General features: G+C 42.3%; 1 protein-coding gene across 15 annotated transcripts in view; it reads right to left on the reverse strand.

Annotated features, from left to right (window-relative positions):
* Positions 1-19871, reverse strand: part of LOC116646400 (F-actin-monooxygenase MICAL2) — a 221846-nt gene that overhangs the window by 12420 nt on the left and 189555 nt on the right. For 12 of the 15 annotated variants that reach the window (XM_032427107.1, XM_032427094.1, XM_032427093.1 and 9 more), the window contains 2 exons: positions 17122-17211; positions 14290-14383 (listed from right to left, as the gene is read on the reverse strand). In XM_032427107.1, the coding sequence (XP_032282998.1) occupies positions 14290-14383; positions 17122-17211 (184 nt within the window). Of the gene's footprint in view, positions 1-14289; positions 14384-15350; positions 15439-17121; positions 17212-19871 lie in introns of those variants that run through there. The other 3 variants (XM_032427105.1, XM_032427100.1, XM_032427106.1) reach the window with 3 other exon arrangements.

Genomic DNA, 19871 nt, shown 5'->3' on the forward strand with positions numbered 1-19871 from the left:
AGGTTTAGATAATACAATGTTAAAATCTGGGCATATTTCAAAAGTAGCAACATGGAGGTGGCTTTTTAGTATTTCACCCTGAAATGAGGACACAGGCTATACTGCAAAGCTCATGGCCATTCTAGACAGATTTATTATACTGGAGTGTCCCATAGGCAGAGGGGAAAAGAGTGCAGATGGAAGTTATACATGACCTTGAGCCTTTGCTTCTTCATAGGTTAAACTGAACAATAAGACACACAATATAATAGTAATAAGCTACTGTTTATTATGCAGTGATCACATGCCAGTCAGTGGGCTCCGTGCATTACATGGGACATCACATTTAATCCTCATGACAGACTCACCAGTAGGTTTGCTTATTGTCACCACTTGATAGCTGAAGACAACAGAAGTTTAGAAGATTAATTTTCCCAAGCTCACAGTTAGTAAGTGGCAGAGCCAGGGCTTGAACTCAAGTGAGCTTTATCCTAAGCCTGGGCTTTTTGCTGCTTGAACAGCACTCCCCCTCCTCCTCACTCCTTCCTTCCTTCTTATAGGCATGTAAGGTAAGTCACATCCCTAGCACATTGCCTTGTACCTAGTAGGTCATCCATAAAAATGAGTTCCCTTTTCTCCCTGTCTTTTTTAAAAAAGATTTTATTTATTTGAGAGAGAGAGCACGAGTGGGGGGAGAGGCAGAGGGAGAGAGAAAGAGAAATGCAGACTCTCCACTGAGCAGGGAGCCTGAAGCGGGGCTCCATCCTAGGACCCTGGGATCATGACCTGAGCCGAAGGCAGATGCCCAACCGACTGAGCCACCCAGGCGCCCCCTTCCTTGTCTTCTTGACCACCTTTTTATTGATATGGACACTTGAGTCTAGAGAGATTTATATGAAGTGCCCCAAATTATATAATTAATGGGTAAACTGGTGCTATAATGCAGATCTTGACTTCTGATGAATTCATTCATTTGTCCATTTCATCCATCCATCCATCCATCCATCCATAAATTCATTCATTCATCTAATAACACCTATTTATTGAATAGGTATTGAACACTGCTTTAGGTACTGGGGATACAGTGACAGATGATGCTACATATCATGAGAAATTTGGACATAGTAAGGCATAATGCCTGCCATCTCTCTCTCTCTTTTTTTAAGGCTCTTTTGAATCAGATGGATTTAAAGAGCTAGAATAAAATAGACCATTAGGAAACTCCTGCAACAACAAAGCAGCAAAAAAGTACTCTGGGAAAATGCCGAAGGGAGGGTTTTCCTGGTCAGGATATGAGGCTGGCTTCCTGAGAAAGGTGGTATTTGAACTGGGATGCTGAAGAATGGATAACACTTGGGGAGGAAGTAACGAGGATGGGAGAAGACATTTCCAAGAAGAAGGAATAATGTCAGCAAAGACATGGGGATGGGACAGAAGGCAGTAGAGACAGAGATCAGGCAGGGCTAAGGGGGATGGAGGGGTGCAGGGTGAGGTCTGGGCGTGTCTGAGGATCTCATCATAGAGGCCCCTGAACGTCATGCTAAGGCTATTGTACTTTATGAGGGATATGCAAGGTGGTCAAGTAGGATAATTTAAGTCAAGTTTTACACAGAAAGGATTAAAAGGGAGAGAGGGAGGGAGAGAAATAAGCAAGATGTTATTCTTCCTTAGGTTTCTTGGATGAATGAATGAATGAATGAATTTATAAACATGTTGAGTACCAAAGTCTTCTAAGTAATGTTCATGGTGCTGAGGGGCAGGGATGAATAAGCATTGGTTTCGACTCTTAGGGAAACTGGGAGCTTGCAGTTCAGTGGGGAAACCCAACACTGCACAGCCAAATAGAATACAATGTGTCCCCTTGCTATGACAACACTGAAAGAATAAAGTATATAGACCAGAGATCACATAGAACATAAAAGTTACTTTAAACTCAGACTTGGGATCCAACTTGCACTCTTCCACACCCCATCACATGGGCTTGAACACTTAGCGTAGCCTCCCTGAGGCTCAGCCTTCTCATCTGTTATGGAAATGCAGCAGGATTCACTGTGCACACAAAGACCTTAACCCAGCCCCGGCACGTGGTTTAAGCTCAATAAATGGTAACGGTCATTTTCCAGGATGCAACTGAAAGGGAGTCTGAATCAAACAGACTATCAACAGCTCAGAGTGAAGAGACCCTCCTGCACCTTAGCCCAGCACCCTAGGGCTGCAAAGGTCTCTTAGCTGCCATGTGTCTTCACTGCGCTCTTACTACCTTGCACACAAAGGTGGTCTTTCCACACTGGCGGTGGTGAAGTCTGATGACTCCGTGTTCTATTTGTACAACTGATCTTTTCCTTCACCTGAGTCAAGATTTTCTATGTATCTTGTTAAATATCATCTTGTTTATTCTGTTCCATCATAGGGAAATCTTTTGAATATTTTATCTAGCTGACACAGACCTTGCTTTGGGATTTCTGCAGAATTGATAAATGGGCATCCTGGACCTTTATGCAATATTGAAAAACAAAATGTCAGATGGGACTGGACCAAGAACAGAGCCATCTGGCCCATCATCAGGGACCCTTCTCAGGCTTTGGGTGAGGCTGTTCTACAGACTCTAAATGCACCCGATGATCCAGCACACATGTCTATGTTTTGTCCATGAGGCTGTCACAGGAAACTTTGGTAAAATAATTTCCTGAAATCAAGCTTCACAATGTCTGCCATGTCCATTGGCACTGAAAACCTCACAACTCCACCCAGAAAAGGAAATGACATTTGTTTTCACAGCTTCTCAGTAAACACCAGTGGTTCCTAGTAATCTCTAAATTTCTTTCTAAATATTCACAATTTCTTTAATAATCCTTTCTAGAATTTTGACAAGGTTCAGAATTCATATTTCTTTCCCATGTGATGTGAAACATAGAAAATATACCGGCCTTTAGTCTTGGGTTCTGGAATTCTCCATGGGTTTCCAAAGACAGAGGTTACAACTACCAGTTATTTCAAACACCAGGAGGTTAATTTGGTTCATTCAACAAATTCGGATTGAGTAATGCCACACTCAAGACACGAATCTATATACCATCTTTCACCCGGGCTTAGAAACCTGAATTCATTGCTCTGACCTCATTTTTCTTAACTGGATTTCTCATCCAGATTCAGTTCCCTCTTCTAGATGTGTTTAACATTTCTAGATTGAGGACCATTTTCCTTGATAAAGAAAACAGAAAAGCTGAGAGTTGGAAATTCTGCCTTTTTTCATCATGTAACATTATACCATCTGCCCGAGCACTGGGCCTTTCCTTTCCTTGTTCTCAATCCAAAAGAAACAGCTTTAAAGGCACTATTTTGCTGTCTTTAGAGTTTTTTTTTTCCCCCCAGATTCAGCCTCTTTGCTGCATTATACCCACAGGTTCTAGCCAGACTTTTATCCTGCATTACATGTTTCCTTCTTAATTTCTCTTAGGTATCCTTCTCAAACGTGGTCCATGAGAGAGTCGCCTTGTAGCCGTACTGATTTCTGCTGATGCTGTACTCAACAAACACAAGTTGAACTGAATCATTCCATTCAATTTTCTTTTTTTTTCCATGAAATAATTTACAATAGTTTTTTTGGAGTCTTCCTTTCCTCAACAGTCAAAATCACTTTGGGGGATATCTTTGAACATACCAAAATTGATCCATTTTCCTGTTGATGGATATCTAAGTTGCTCTTCATGTCCTGCTCTGGAATATACACTTGCAAATGAACTTCTTGAATAGTATGGTATGCAAAGGGTCGGTCAGTTTCACAGCAGAAAGCCAAAGTGTTTTCCAAAGAGCTATGACTGTTTTTACTCCCACTAACATTGAATAAAAAGCTCCCCTGGCTTCTTACCCTTGCCACATCCTTAGTATTATCAAGTTTTATAAATTTTGGTAATTTAATAGTTTAAAATAGTTTCTCATCATAGTCTTCATTTGCATTTTCCTAGTTACTAATGAGTATTCTTTCTGTGAAATATATATTTTTATTATTTGCCTATTTTTATTTGTTTTTTTTAATTTAAATTCAATTAATTAACATATAATGTATTATTCGTTTCAGAAGTAGAGGTCAGTGATTCATCAGTCTTATAGAATACCCAGTGCTCATTACATCACGTGCCCTCCTTAATGTCCATCATCCAGTTACCCCATCCCCCCAGCCCCCTCCCCTCCAGCAACCCTCGGTTTGTTTCCTACGGTTAAGAGTCTCTTATGGTTTGTCTCCCTCTCTGATTTCGTCTTGATTTATTTTTTCCTCTTTTCCCCTATGATCCTCTGTTTCATTTCTTAAATTCCACACATGAGTGAAATCATATGATAATTGTCTTTCTCTGACTTATTTCGCTTAGCATAATACCCTCTATTTTCATCCACATCGTTGCAAATTATTTGCCTATTTTTATACAGGCAGATATTTGCTTCTCTATTTCTTATTGATTTGTAAGAGTTCTTTACATAGTCTAGAACACTGATTCTTTTTTGGTTATATTTGTTGCAGATGTAGTTTCTGAAGTAGTGGCTTATCTTTTCTTTTCCTTTATAGTGTCTACAGATTACCAGCTTGAGGTTAAAAAGATTCTTCTTAACTTTTCAAGTTTCATTTTTCATATTAAATCTTTAATCCTTATGAAGTTGATTTGTTTGTATGATGTAAGGCTCAATTTCATCTTTTTCCTCTGTTGAAAACCACACTTGTCCCAGAATCACTTATTTCCTGTGATCTGCAATGCTACTGTAGGCTTATATCATGTTTCTGTATATGTGAGATTATGTTTGAGTCTTTTGGTGGCTTTCAGTGAAGCATTAAAATTGGCTTCATAAAGGTTGTGTATGGGGCGCCTGAGTGGCTCAGTCGTTAAGCGTCTGCCTTCGGCTCAGGTCGTGATCCCAGGACCCTGGGATCGAGCCCCACATCGGGCTCCCTGCTCCATGGGGAAACCTGCTTCTCCCTCTCCTACTCCCCCTGCTTGTGTTCCCTCTCTCGCTATGTCTCTGTCAAATAAATAAATAAAATCTTTAAAAAAAAAAAAAGGTTGTGTACATTTTTGTTTGATTTTCTCCTAGGTACCATATGTTTTATGCTAATGCAAGTGACATCTTTGTTCTTTCATTTTTTAATTGCTTGACGCTGAGATCTAGAAATGCAATTGCTTTTTTTATTTTAAGTTTATATTCAATCACCGTCATATAGGGTCTTCTTATTTTTAATAATTTATTTGTGCATTTTAGGGGGCTTCTCATGTGGATAATTCTATTATCTGGAAACGACAAAGATTTGCGTCTTCCTTTCCAAACCTTAAGCCATTTTCCCCTTGTCTTACTGCACTGGCTATGGTCTCCTGTGCAATGTTGAATAGAAGAGGTAATTATTCTTATTTCTGATTTTTAAAGAAATGCTTCTAATATTTTACCATTTAACAGTGATGTTTGTTATAACATTTTCAAAGATATCCTTCAAACTAATTCTATCCTGTTCTATTCCTTTTTTGCTAAAAGTTTTTGTCCCAAATGAGTGTTGAATTTTGTCAAATGATATTTTCTTCTTATATTGAAAAGACCATATGGTTTTCCTCTTTCATTTGTTAATATGGTGATTGTTAAATCACCTTTAGTTTGCCAAATTTTAAAATTAATTGCATTAAATATCATTTATATTCTTTTATTTTTTTTGAATCTGCTATATCTACAATTATGTCTGCCCCCTTCATTCCTAATCTACTTATTTCTGTCTTCTATTTTATTTTTAAAAATCAATTTAAGAGGGTTGCTTCTAGTCTTTTATTAGTCTTTTCTAAGAACCAACATTTGGCTTGCTTGATCCTCTCCATTTTACAATGACTCTATTTCATTTCCTTCTGCTTATTATCTTCTTTCTTAGGTTTATTTTGTTTTTGCTTTTTCTAAATTAAGTTGGAGGCTTAACTCATTAACTTTCAGCCTTTCTTCTTTTCTAATAAAAGTATTTAGGGCGATACCTCTCAACAGCGCTTTCACTGCATCCCCTGAGTTTTGATCTACTGTTCTCCTTTTCATATTTGATATATTTTAAATTTCCAAGTATTTTTAGAAATATATATTTGATTTTTTCTTTGATCCACGAGAAATATATTTTAACTTCCCAAATGAATGGTTTTAGAAAAACATCTTTTGGCTATTGACTTCTAAGTTAAGTACATGGTAAGTACATGGTACTATAGGATGTGGTCCGTATAATTTAGGTTCTCTGAGATTTATTTTATGAACTAATATGGTTAATTTTTATAAATCACCATGTGAACTTGAGAAGAATATACATTCTCTATTTAGGGGTAGAGGATTTTATAAATGTCTTTTAAATTAAGGTTATTAGTTGCATTGTTCACATTTATACTAATGTTTCCTCTGCTTGACTATCATTGAAGGATATACTAAAATCTCCTGCCACAGTAGTAGAAATTCTCCCTGTAGTTTATCTCTTTTTTTTGTTGTTATATATATTTTGAGCCTATTATAGTCGATACATATACATTTAAAACTGTGATATCTTCTTGGTGAATTGATCATTTAAAAATTATGTAGTAATATGGGGCGCCTGGGTGGCTCAGTTGGTTGAGCTTCCGACTCTTGGTTTCGCTCAGCTCCTGATCAGGGTCCTGGAATCAAGCCCTGCATAGGGCTCCGTGCTGAGCACGGAGTCCGCTTCCCTCTCCCTCTGCCCCTCCCCCCCGACTTGTGCTTTCTCTCTCATTCTCAAGTGAATGGATGAATCTTTTTTAAAAAATAAAAATTATGTAGTAATTTTATTCCTGTTTATTCCTAATAATTGTTTTGGTATTAAAGGCTATTTTATCTGTTTTTAATGTAATTATCTCCAGATTTTTTCCTCATCTCTTAAATATTTTTGTTATGGGGAGAATTTTAAACACAATACATTACCCCAGCTTTATTTAGTTAGTATATATTTTGCCATCCTTCTACTTTAAAACTTGTTGTATATTTATATTTTATATGGATACAGTTGTCTTGTTCATTAACTTTCATTATGATTACTGAGATATTTGGACTTGCTTCTGTCTTACTTTGCGCTATCTTTTTAAAATGTTCCTTTGTTTTTATTTGGAATTGAGTTGGGATTTTTGTTTGGCTGATTATTATTTTTTAAAATTTCTTCTCCCTTTGTTTCCTCCAACAGATTTGGAAATTACTAATTTTATTTCTATTGTTTTAGTGTCTACATTTAAAATTTAAATAGGTATTCTTAATACCTTAACAAAGTTTAAACTTATTATCTTAGCCTTCTTTTAAACAATATAAGGGCCCTGGGACACTTTACTTCCAATCATTCAACTCCAAACTTATATCTATTTTAGTCCAATACTTCAGTTCTGTTTTAAAAATCTGTATTATTTTATATCAACAATGTTTATTTGATTTACTTACATGTTTATTTTTTTTATTCACCATTTCTTTTTTCATATTTCAGATCATCCTTCTGCGTATCCTTTTCTCCTTAAAGTATATTGTCTAGAATTTTGTTTATACATAGTTAACTCTATTGGGGGGAAAAATGAACATTTCTTTATTATGCACTTGTTCTTGAAATACAGTTTTTCTGTGTCTACTGTTCTAGCTTGAGAGTTATTTTTTGTTTTTAGCTGTTTGACACTATTACTCCACTGTCTTGTAACATCCGTTATTGCTGTTGAGAAAAGGGCTGTTAGTAAAAATTTCATTCCCTTTTTAGATGACTTATCTTTACTCCTTATCCACTTTAAGATCATCTCTGAACTTGATGTTCTACATTTTCCTTCGTTGTGCCAAAGTAAGGATGGATGTATTTCAAATTTATCCTGATTTCTGTATCCTGGAGCCTCTGCATCTATAGATTGTCTTTCGTCCATTTGCAGAAAAAGAAAGCTAACATTTATAAATGCTTTGTTGTCATGTTTCATCCATTATCTCTTCAAATAATACACAACCTTAATTTTCTCTATTCTCTCCTTCCAGGACTCTGAACATATACCACACATACCTTCTCGTTTCATCTTCTATGCCCTCAAACCACGCTTTCATGTTTTCCATCTCCTTCTCTCTCTGTGCTGCATTCTGGTTCATTCCCTCAGATATACTGTCCAATGCACTCATTCTCTCTACCGCTGTGTCCAAGCTGCTGTGTAGTATATTCAGTGAGTTTTTAATTTCAATGAATATATTTTTCATTTTCAGACTCTCCATTTATTTATTTTTTTTAAATCCTTAAAAAAAATCCCTGGCCATTTTCTCAACTTTTTACTTGAAAAAACTTAAACCTAAAGGATTAAGCATTGTATTTAGTTGTTACGTTTCTTTAGTCGCCTTTCATCTAGAATAAAATTCCTAGATTTCCCCTGCCTTTTGTTTTTTTATGGCATTGACATTTGTGAGTTATTTTGCAGACTGTCTCTTAGTTTGCAACTGTCTGATTATATCCTTAGGGTTAAGTTCAGGTTAAGCATTTCTGCCATGTAAGTGATGCTCTGTCTTCTTGGTACGTCACAGCAGGAAGCTCATTATGTTACATTTGACTGTGGTTACAGCTGGTCAAGGTGAAGGTGGTATTGCCGTCCACCTCTGTAGTGTTTTTTTCTGCTTGCTCATTTTTCTGTGTAATCTATTTCTGTAAACGTTTGACGCAGAGACATAGCATATTCTGTATTTAATCATTAATAACAGTTGAAGTTCTTGGCCATTTAAATTTGTTGTTTTGGCCATTCTTAGTGGCTCACTTCCTTGTGTTTTATAGGATTATTTATCAATTATCATCTCATAGTTTATTGAACTTAATTTGAATCCCGAGGGCGTAAACTAAAGCATGGTTTCTTTCATAGAAGATCTATACTTGTTTTTCAGGGAGTTAGAAGAACTGACATAATGTGGGACTCTTGAGGTTAGCTTCCCTCCTTTTTGTTAGTCCCAAGGCTTAAACTTTAAAACCACTGATATTTATCCTCAAGGCAACCCTGGATTTCTTTTTTATGCTTGCTTCCTTCCTGGCACGTGTAAGTTTCAGCACACTTTCCTTCTTCTTCTCTTCTTTCTTCTTGGCCCTGAGAGGTTTACCTCACTTACTTGGGAGCCTAGCAGTATTTTGGAAAGTAGACTTGTGGTGAATGGCCTGTTATAGCATCTAGTCCACCGTTCTGCTGCTCCATGCTTCTCGGGAACTGCATTCTGTATTTCTGGTGGAGTCGGCCACTTGGTAATCTCGTTTCAAATATTTTTCCAGGTAAAGATCATTATGACCGTGTTTTTTAAATCTGAGGGTTGCAAAATTAACCTAACGGGTCATCACAAGCACTAAAATAAGACGGAATGGAAAGTACTAGTCTTTTATATGTAGCAAAATTCAGTTTTATTTCTTGATGAATTGTATTCAATTATATATTTATATGTACTAACTTGTGATATAAAATGCACGTCTTGCTGTTGTCATGGTGGTTTTTTGGTGTAAAGCAGTTCTCTAGGGCACATAACTCTGAGACCTTGATACACCTGGAAACCACGCAGTGGAGAGGACTCAAGGTTTCTTCTTCAGGAAGAGAATCTCGGGCTCACCCTCACGGGGCCCATCTTTGTTGTAAGGCCACTGACTTTCTACAGGGTGGCCATGGAGGCTGGTATCTGAGGGGAACGCACAATCAATGGATAATTCCTATTTGTCGAGTAAGGCAATCTGCAGTAGGCCCTGAACATCCCTGCACGTCTCTGCTGAGTGTGCCAAATGGCAAGGCGCCACCATCCTCCAGCCCCGAGCCATTCCTGCAACCACCAAGGAGGTGATTCTGAGAAGGAGATCAGGATCCCACAGGGTGACTACTGTACAACGACTTGCTTCCTGGGAAGGGGCTGGCTTGTTCAGTGCTTGCTGTAAAGGCTGCCAAGTACCCTGCCCTGAGCCCCTGGGCTGTGGCACCATCCACTGTGTGCACGGCCACCTTCTGGGCCCGCCAGGTCAAACTGCAGCATTCAGGTAGAGCGCAACTTGTACCGTGCTGCGTTCCCATTGCTTGCTGGCCTGTGAGTAAAAAACTCCCGTGCTCTGATGCACTGAATTTCACTGGGTACTTTCAGCACAGAGAGTTGCAGCAAACCCATCCAAATTCCTGGCTTGCTTAGCCATCAACTTTGGAATCTTGTTACTCCTGGCCATTTTCTATGAATGATGTCAGGATTCAAACTCACAAGCGTCTGATTCCAGTATCTGCATTCTTTTCAGGACACCTCATTGTTACATTATCAAGGAAAGTATTATTTCCTCTGCGCCTCAGCAGCCGTCAAGATAAAAACCACAGAGTGTAAGCCAAACTACTTCCCTCTTCCGGGCTAAGTTAGGCTTGCAGTTTCTCTTGGCATAACATGTGCTCCTGCTGCCACCTACCGGCAGCCTCACACATCCTGCTATTTCTTCGTAAACTCAATCTTGGCGAAGGAGAAGCCATCTGGCTCTTTAAAAACCTTCCAAACAAACAAACAAACAAACAACAAACTCAATGCAGACAACCAGCTGGTAAACCTTCCCCAAAAGTTGGTAGAGCTATAAGGGAAAAGTAATTCCCATATACCTCCCCTAAGGACAAATCTTTTCTCCTTCCAAGCTGCTCTCAATTTCATCAGATTTCACCTGCCTCCACGTATTGAAAGAGAGGACAGATTCGGTTATCCACACCATCTAAATTTGAATGGTGGTCTCCTGCAAAACTGGGGAATTCCCTGGCCCTTGCACTTAACACTGACCACCGCATCACCAACAAAGCAGTGGGTAACAGTGCCTTGACCAAGAAGAGTCTAAGTGGCTGGCAAAGCTTGGCTTGTTTTCCTCAGAGAGGGTGGGGCCCAGGGCAATCAGGCACATCGTGAACCTTAATTCTGGGCAGCTAGGAGCACCGGGGGAATCCATTCCCTTTTCCAAGGACATCCAACCGTAACACTTCTCCCTGCCTCCCAACACCCACCCTACAGGATATCATGACTTATCATCTAGGGTGGGTGGTTGGATTTTTGTTTTTCTTTGTTTCCCTTTCCTTGACAAAATGGGGAACAACCCTTCCCGGGGGTGGGGGAGTTTATTTCCGACTATTGGGAAGAAAGAAAGGAGGAATTGTTGTCATGACAATTAGGAGCTCATCAAAGCTTCATTTTGCTCATCAGCCATCACTGCCCTCCGTCCTGCGCCCCCGCATGTTCCTCTAGTTCAATGCCCGCCTAATGAATAACTCCTAGGAACAAAAGAGCCTTTCAGACTGGCACACGTAATTATTAGAGGAACCTTGCATAACTGTCACAGACTACTCATGTTTTCAGGCCTGTCTCTAAATTTGGTTATTCACAACCTTTATAGCTCAATATTATTGCCTAACTGTGATCATTTTCTAATTATCCTAATAATACCTATTAAATAATTCCCATTAAATCACTTGAACCAGAGCGGTACAAGCCAGCTCAAATACAACTTAACCTAATAAGCATTGGTCATTCATTAAGCACCAGGGCAATCTTTTAAAGGGGCTGAATAGAATATTAAACTGCAAAGGGATATTGTTACTGCACAAATGTCATTACAAATTGGAGTGTATTAATTTCGACGCCTGGTTTGCACATCTTCCATTTGGTTTCCTTCAGGGCCGCTCCCCTTGACTCGACTCTTCCAGGCTCCAGCCCCACGTTGATCTGCATCTGTCACCCACACAAGGACAATCAAGGGAGAGAAAGGCCCATGAACAGAACAGGGGAATTAAATTACTAAGGATGTAAAGGGAATGAAGGGAATCCATCTTCTGGCTGGGTTGACACACCTTTGAAAACAGAAGCTGGCTTTCTTCAGCCGATAATTCAAAATAGCCTTTCTGTACACTTGGGGGAGAGGGAGATTTTCAGAAGCTTGAGAAATGTGGTGCCTAGAATTTAAATTTCAAGCGGCAAAGATGAGCAAGTCAATTCTTTCACGGGGCATGAGTGTGATATTTAAGAGTACTTTGTACAAATGATATCAGGTGGCTTTTGTTGAATGCCTGCAATGTGGTAGGCACTCTTGGGAGGCACTCTGCCCACCAATGCCCTTAATTCTCAAAATGACCTGGTAATGGTAAGGATTATTAGCTCCATTTCTCACATAAGGAATCTGCAGCCTGAGAGGTTAAGCGATTCTCCCAGGGTCACACAGCCTAAATGCAACGGAGCAGAATTTGCACATGGGGCTCTTGGATGCCTTTCCCCACCAGGCCACCCTGCCTCCCCAGCAAACTGAAATGTGCCCCAGCTTTGCTGGCTTATCCTTTCCATTTCTAAGGCTCTCGCTGAAACCTGTGGACTCCCAAAGGCCAGTGCAGAGCCTTCTTGATGGGGAATCTGGCCGTATGGACAACAAGGGCAGTTCATTGTACTGAACGTCCCAGCAACAGCTGTAGAGACAGGCAGGGACTCTCACTCCAGGCAAGAAACAGTTACTATTTGTGTCATGAAGTCTACTCCTGATAGGTGGATTTGGGTTATCTTTGCAAGGAAATGCACAGTGTATTTTAGTAAGGAAAGGAAGAGGGGCACCTGGGTGACTCAGTCGGTTAAGCGTCTGCCTTCGGCTCAGGTCATGATCTCAGGGTCCTGGGATCGAGCCCCATGTTGGGCTCCCTGCTCAGCGGGGAGTCTCCTTCTCCCTCTGTTCCTCCCTTGCTCGCGTTCTCTCTCTCTCAAATAAATAAATAAAAATCTTAAAAAAACAACAACAACAAATACTTACTAATCGTCTATCCCATGCCAGATGCTGTGTTAGGACTTCCACATAAATCGTTTAGGCCAATCCTCACCACAAATCCAAGGTATGATGATCACTCCCACTTTATAAACCAGAACCGAGGCTCGGAGGGAAAAAGTCAGACCCCAGCATTTCCCTGAACCACGCCGCTACTGAGGCTCACACTGCGGGGCCCCTCACTTGGTTGAGACCTCGCAAGGCTCTGGGAACAACCCTCCCAATTTTGCCCACGTGACTCTGTACAAAGTTCAGTCCTCACGAAGTCCAGGTCTGCCCCTGCTGCTAGCATCACTCTCAAATAAATGAACTTCTGAGAGAATTGAAATCCCAACCTTCCGCTATGTTGTTGAACAAGTACCATATTGCTTAAGCGATTACACACAGAGATATGTTTTCAGGGTCTGGTTTTTCACACGTGATATCCAAAATGCAGAAGGCTAAAGACATCACATCCAAAAACTAAAGAGACAATACCACCCTCCCACCCACTAACTCTAAGGGCCCCTCCAATTCACTAGCCATAAACTAGTGCTGGGCTGGCTTCCAAAAATGTAGGTTTCTTTAAGCCACCCCTCACCTCGGAATCCTTTGCTGACTCCTTGTTCACTGAGGCACTTCACGTCTTTTCACATTTGGCCTTTGCAGGTGCCGTTCCCTCTTCCAGAACAATCTCCTCGCCTCCGAGGTGAATAGGTGAATTCCTATCCTTCCTGTGGTTTCCATCGTCATGGATCACCCCTTCCACGTGCTTAGCCTGAGTGCCCTTCTCCCCAAGGTCAGCGAGGAAGCTCGTGACGGTGCTCCCCATGCCCCCGTCCCCGAATGCTTGTTCCTATCACTATACCTGTCCTTCTGTAGGGAAGTCTATTTATTCACGTGTCTGCATCCTTCAATGGACTATGAACCTCTCAAAGGCAGAAACTGGGCCATGCTCATTGTTATAGACCCACTGTCTTCATGTCCCCCACATGGTAGGTCTTCACCAGAGGAATTCTGTTTGGATCTAAGAGTCAGAAGCTATTGGTGGAATACTTACCATTTCTTGTACCAGGCAATACACTAATTTATTTTCTTTATATTATTTTATATCTAATTTCTTCTCTAATCCTTGTATCAGTTCTAAAGGAAACCATAAATATCCCCATTTTAGAGGAGAAAATGAAAGGTCATAGAAGTTTAGAACGTGACCGGCCCAAGGGACACGGCTAGAAAAGGAAGAAATGAGGACTTTGAGTCTAAGTCCAGGCTTTGATTCACTACTAATGTTGTCTGAATGGTTCTCCTGAATTTCTCATTGGATTGCCAAGAACATTCACACTTGCAGAAGTGAGACTGGGCAGGCCAGAAAGCCAGGTACAAGGCCCACAGGCTGACCAGGGCCCTAGGAATTTCAAAGTGGACCGTCAGTTTGATTTTGGAAACCTGCGTTAACAGTTGCACGGGGTGACAGCATGGTTGGACCAGCATGATTCTCAGACCATGGACGTGGGCCCACACCCACCTCTGCCATCTGCCGGGCTTCCTACCTGCTTCTCCTCTCAGCGCCTTCTCCAGCCTCACGCCTCGGATCTCCGAAGCCCTCTGGTGCTCCTCCACCTCCTCCAGCTGCCTCTGGATGGCCTGCAATGCCAGGATCGTGTGTCACGCGGGGACTCTTGAGGGGCAGAGTCACGTGAGGGGGCTGATTCTGCTCCTTACTTTTTAAGAAGAAGAGGCCCTGTCCCTTATGATGTCCCTCCTTGGGTAAGGACCTCTGAATTCCCAAACAACTAGACCTTGATGTCTCCCTTCTTTAGTGTGAAAACATAAAGCAAGGAGTCTGTCTATAAGCTCAATCTGCCCCCACATAGACATGAGGACAGTCGTCTTTGACCAGGCCAACCACACAGACGTGCCCTCAGGCAGAGGATGCTGAGCTAGGTGGGTGGTTCTCACGGCTCCCAGACTCTCCCGAGCCTTGGCCTCTGACTATGGTCATAGCATACGCAGAGCGGCAGCCTCTACTCAGAGCAGGATGAGGTTCTGGGGGCAAACACAGAGCACGGTCACATTCCATTTTGCCAAGAGCCAGCAGATACTTCCCGAGAAGTTGGTCTGGAGCAGGAGACCCCGGGCCAACTCCCGGGGCTGGGTGTGCCTTCCTCGGCGTGTCTAGCTCCTGTCCTGAGCTATAGATTGCACCTCTTCTTTCCCTGTACCACAGGGCGAACACCCAGGGGCCTCTTAATATGCAAGTGTGCAGTGGCTGTGAGTAGTAGATTATGAAGACAAGACCCCGTGAGTGACAACCTCATACCCTCCCTAGACTCAGGATTGGCACCTATTCACATTTGAGTTTGCATTTACACTCTTAGTTTTCCTACGGCTATTTCTCTCTTGTCTGTATAAGGAAGGAAAATGAGGGGACAGCCTCTCCCCGTATACATTCTGTTCCCCAGCAGTTTCCTCTGCTCTCAAACAGCATGCTGCCAGAAGGCACATCTCTTGGCAGAATAGACATCACACCTGGCTGAACAGGGACATGAAAGGAGCCGGCAGCTGTCTGGGCAGGTAGAATGTGTGTGTTCTTCCTCCTTTACCTCACTGCAGCTCTGTCTCACCCCCTCTCCTCCTTAACTCCACATCTTCTCCGTCTCCCCTGGATTCAGAGTACAATCACTGAAGTACCTCCAACCCTGTGAAAAGACGCGAGCTGGGGTTGGGCCTGAGCAGCCACCTGGCTCTCCTCGTCCCAGCTAAACATAAAACCCGTCCCAGGGTTTAATATACAATCTGAAATAGATGGGAATTCTATGTAACGCCACCATAATTTCATGCCCTCTCTCTCTTTTAAAGACAATTCTATTTTTATAAATCCATCTCTTGATGGCAGGATGTTGAATCACTCATGGAAGGGCAACATTTGAATGACTTTATGACCGACCGTCATGCATTTATGGCTCTATGGTTGTTATAGACTGAATCGTCCCCCCCACCACCCCAAATTCATATAGTGAAGCCCTAACTCCAGTGTGACTGTATTTGGAGATAGGGCCTTTAAGGAAGTAATTAAGGTTAAATGAGATCATAAGGGTGGGCCCCCAATGCTGTGGGAATGGTGACCTGATGGGAAGAGAGATATCTCTCTCTCTCTCTCCGCCTGGGCACAGAAAGAAGGCAGTGTCTACAGGCCAGGAAGAGAGGCTTCACTAGACAGCAGTCCTGAAGGCACTTTGATCTTGGGTTTCCAGCCTCCAGAACTAGGAGAAATACATCCCTGCTGTTTAAGCACCTATTCTGTGCTATGTTGTCGTGGCAGCCGAGCAGACTAATACAGTGGTCAGTCTTGGAAACCAAGGATGAAAATCTTGAAGACTAGAAGGGGCTAGCAGATGAGGCTTCCAAAGGCTATCATGGTCCTTATCACCACCTGCAGTCTGGAGGGAGCACGTAAGGAGGGGGCTGCCAGTCTGCCAATCCATATCCTAAAGGCTTATCTCGTTCTCACAAGGCCAAGTTACAATGTTTCAAGGAAATCTGTTTCAGAAGTTGAGAGGGGACAGAGGGACTTTGTGGGGATTTCCCCTGTCTGCCAGGTGAAAGGGGTGACTCCCTTGTCAGTCACTGTGAAGGGGAAAGGACTTTGGGTTAAGCGGCTTCCTTCCTCAACAAGACTACATGGCCAGATAAAGGGGGTAACTGCAGAAAGGAATAGAAGGGAACATTGCATGAATATGGGTGGTCACTCTAAGTCCTTCTGTCCTAAAACCTCGCTATTCTTCAAGGCTAAGTCTGGGGTCCTCAGGGACGTGGAAAATGCCTTGACTTTCTGCTTCCTTTGCCTGTCTGCGACAGATGTGGGCAGACCCACTTGGGCAGAAATGTTAGAGCTAACAATCAAGACAGGGAATCTATATTGAAATACTAGATGCTTATGTTTTTGACGAACCTTGGAATAGAGACAGCTCCTGATAGTTGTCAGTTCAGCAGGGACGCTGGCAGGAAGTCAGGGGAAAGTTGTATCCTCACAGAGGACAAGACTAAGTCCACTGCTATGTGGCAGTCAGGGTTTGGGATGGTTCCCATGGCCATGTGTTGGCTGTCATTCCAGGTGCACTTTGCAGGATACACGTTTGCAGAGGGAAAGGCAGTTGGGAGTGGGCCAGCTCAACACCTGGGCTCCTCAGGCCCCTGAGTCCCACCAGGGATCGAGTCAGGGCTTTAGAATGGCCACAGACCTGGTCATTCAGAGATGAGAGACTGACCTTTCCCCCAGCCCGCCTCCCCCAATACAATAGAGACTTCCAAAGGGTTTTCCAATCCAATTTCCAGGTCCCAGGCCCCAGGTTCACTCATTCAAGTCAAGTTTGTTTTCTGACCTGAGCTTTATGAAGTCTTTTCAATTCTTCTTGCTTAACCAATTGTTTTGTGGCTTTCTCCAGCTTCCTTCTTCTGAGTGTCTTCCTCTCCTACAAAAACCAAAAGAGAAGAAAAAATGTATCTGAGAGAAATGGGGTTAAAATCTGCAAAATAATGACAAAGGCTTCTAGTTGCTCCAAGCAAACCATTGCTTAGCTTCTAGAACAATGACGTCCAATAGAACTTCCAGCGATGATGGAAATGTTCTATATCTGTGCTAAAATATGCAAGCCACTAGCCACCTGTGGCTGTTGGACATTTGAAATGAGCTAGCATGAGTAAGAAACTGATTTCCCTGGGCTTGTAAGATCCAGAACACTCAAAATCGATGCACTGAAATCTTGATGCGGTCACTTACAGGTTTGAAACACCAGAGAAAGGAACAGTTACAGTGTGGCCAGATTCCCATAATTGTAAGAGGAGACACTTCTGGTTGCAGAGAGAGCAGAGAATACTGGTGGAGCACTGGGCCCGGGCGCCTTGCAAAGCTGGCATCAAATTCCAGCTGAGCTGTGTGAGTTTCAGCCTGCCACACAACTTTCTGAACTTCAGAGCGATGAAAATGATTGAGTGCCTACCTTGTAGGGATGTTATAAGAATTAATTGAGAGAATGTGGGTCATGCCCTTCCTAGAATACTTGAAAAAGATATGGGATAAATACATAAATACCATGATTTTTATTATTAGTGGCATGATTATTAGATTATCATATTATAAATCAGTGTGATTATAATTTACGAAAATCAATTATTTTTCCTATGTTTACAGAGTAAAAGTTCAAATTGAGCTAGTTTTACTATGAGTTTGTCTTCTTGGAGCATACTCATCCACTTTCTACATATTAGGATAAAGATTAGAGCATGCTAGAGATTTCTTTCTAATGCTGGTAGAGACAAATATGGAATTAAAAATTTGTTACAGCTAGCCTGGTGCCTGGGCAGTCAGTATCTGTGGTTGAACTGGATGTTTGCCCATTAAAGAGAGTATAAATCCACAAGGGAAGAATGGACCTAATAGGCGTACCCCAGATACTGCCAGAGGAATCCAGGTCCATGACGGAGGTCAGAGATTATGCCTGAAAAGCGCCTACATTTGCAGGGCCTCGTGGATCCTGGTCATTCAGTCACCCATTCCATGGATAGGTGTGGGGAGACGATCATGCTCCTCAGCAAAGCAGCCAGCTTGGAGGCCTCAGAGTGTCTACAGATTGTCAGTGAAAACATTGATCTTGATGAAATTTCATTTTTTTAGAATTCTCCTTAGGACCTAGAATTGTAAAGATCTTTTTCATCCTTGGAAGGAAATTCTAGCTCTCAGAACTGAAACTTATTCCGTATCATATCATCCCTATTTCTAGGAGATAACTTCCAGATTGACTGTCAACCACTCTGAACAGAGGGTCTGGCCCATTTGGCGGGGGGGTTGGGGGGGTGGAACCCCACCATTAGGCAGTCTGAATCTTTCTGGAAATGTTAGGGCAGAGGGGCATGGTGGAGATCACTTGTTGCTGCCCAGAGACTGTCTAACTCAATCTATACACAGACTCACAAATATCTCTTGAGCTTCCATTATGTTAATTTATATAATAAATCCCAGCACATCCTGAGTGCTATGTGGCAGATATTACACTGATTACTTCACATGTATCAGCTCATTTATTCCTCAAATTACACTTACGTTATAGATATAAGGCAATCAAATCTTGGACCAAAATAACTTGCCCAAGATGGCCCAATTAGTCATTGGTAGAGCCAGGAGTTAAGGTCAGGTAGCCTGAATCCAGCATCCACATTTTCAGCTGGTCTACACGGCCTTTCCTATGCCAAATACTGCGCAGGCACATCAAGGACCCCTGCCTTATAGAAATGTCAAGGTTTCCTCCTAAATTAAGACCATTTAATATAATTTCAAGGGGAGGGGTGTGCCTTGACAGCATCACACCATCTTAATACTTCTAAGCAGCAGAGCTGCCAAACCCTTCCTGTTTTATCAAGAGTCAGCAAAGCAGAACCTGGAGGAGGAAAGAAAGTCACTATTGCCTTTAATTAGAAGATGTTGACACAGAAAAGAAGGCTGATCTGTTCATAAATGCTCATCCAGTCTTATGACGAGCCGGGCTCGGTCCTTATAGCCTCAATGGTGGCAATGCCAGCACAGAGAGGCAAGGACAGAGGCTTGGGGTGAGGAAGGAAAAGACAAAGGACAGAGAAAGGGAGAGGTCTGGCAGGACCCTGGACGAGCGCCTGCCCCAGTCTCCCAGGTCCAGGCCTGGCTTTGGGAGGGGAGCGTTGGGGAGGGCCCAAGTCCAGGGGAGGGGTGGAGTGTTCACATCCTGTCTCGGGTTTCCTGCGCAAAGGTTCATTTGAGCTGAGTGGGCTCTGTGCCAAGGGGCTGGGGACACACCTGTATGGGACAGAAGAGATAAAGAAACCAGAGGGGGGAAAAAACCCTTGTTCCTTCAGGGTGGGCCTTTGCGAAGTAGTAAAGAAAGAACTTTTGGCCAGCTTCCCTTCCTGTAAGAGTGGTCAGAGGCCAGGTGAAGCAGGCAAGCTTTTCCACACCGCAAGCTTAAGTGCTGACAGGCTCTGTTCTGGGCCGGCAGGAGGATAAGGAGCTACTTGCAAGGCTTGCCCTAGATCTCATGGTCTTGCTATTTGATGTGTTTGGGCCATTCCATTCTCTTATTCTCCGTGAGTGTTGGAATGGCTG

This window comes from Phoca vitulina, unplaced genomic scaffold, assembly GCF_004348235.1.
Source record: "Phoca vitulina isolate PV1807 unplaced genomic scaffold, GSC_HSeal_1.0 scaffold36, whole genome shotgun sequence".
In the NCBI taxonomy this organism is placed as follows: domain Eukaryota; kingdom Metazoa; phylum Chordata; class Mammalia; order Carnivora; family Phocidae; genus Phoca; species Phoca vitulina.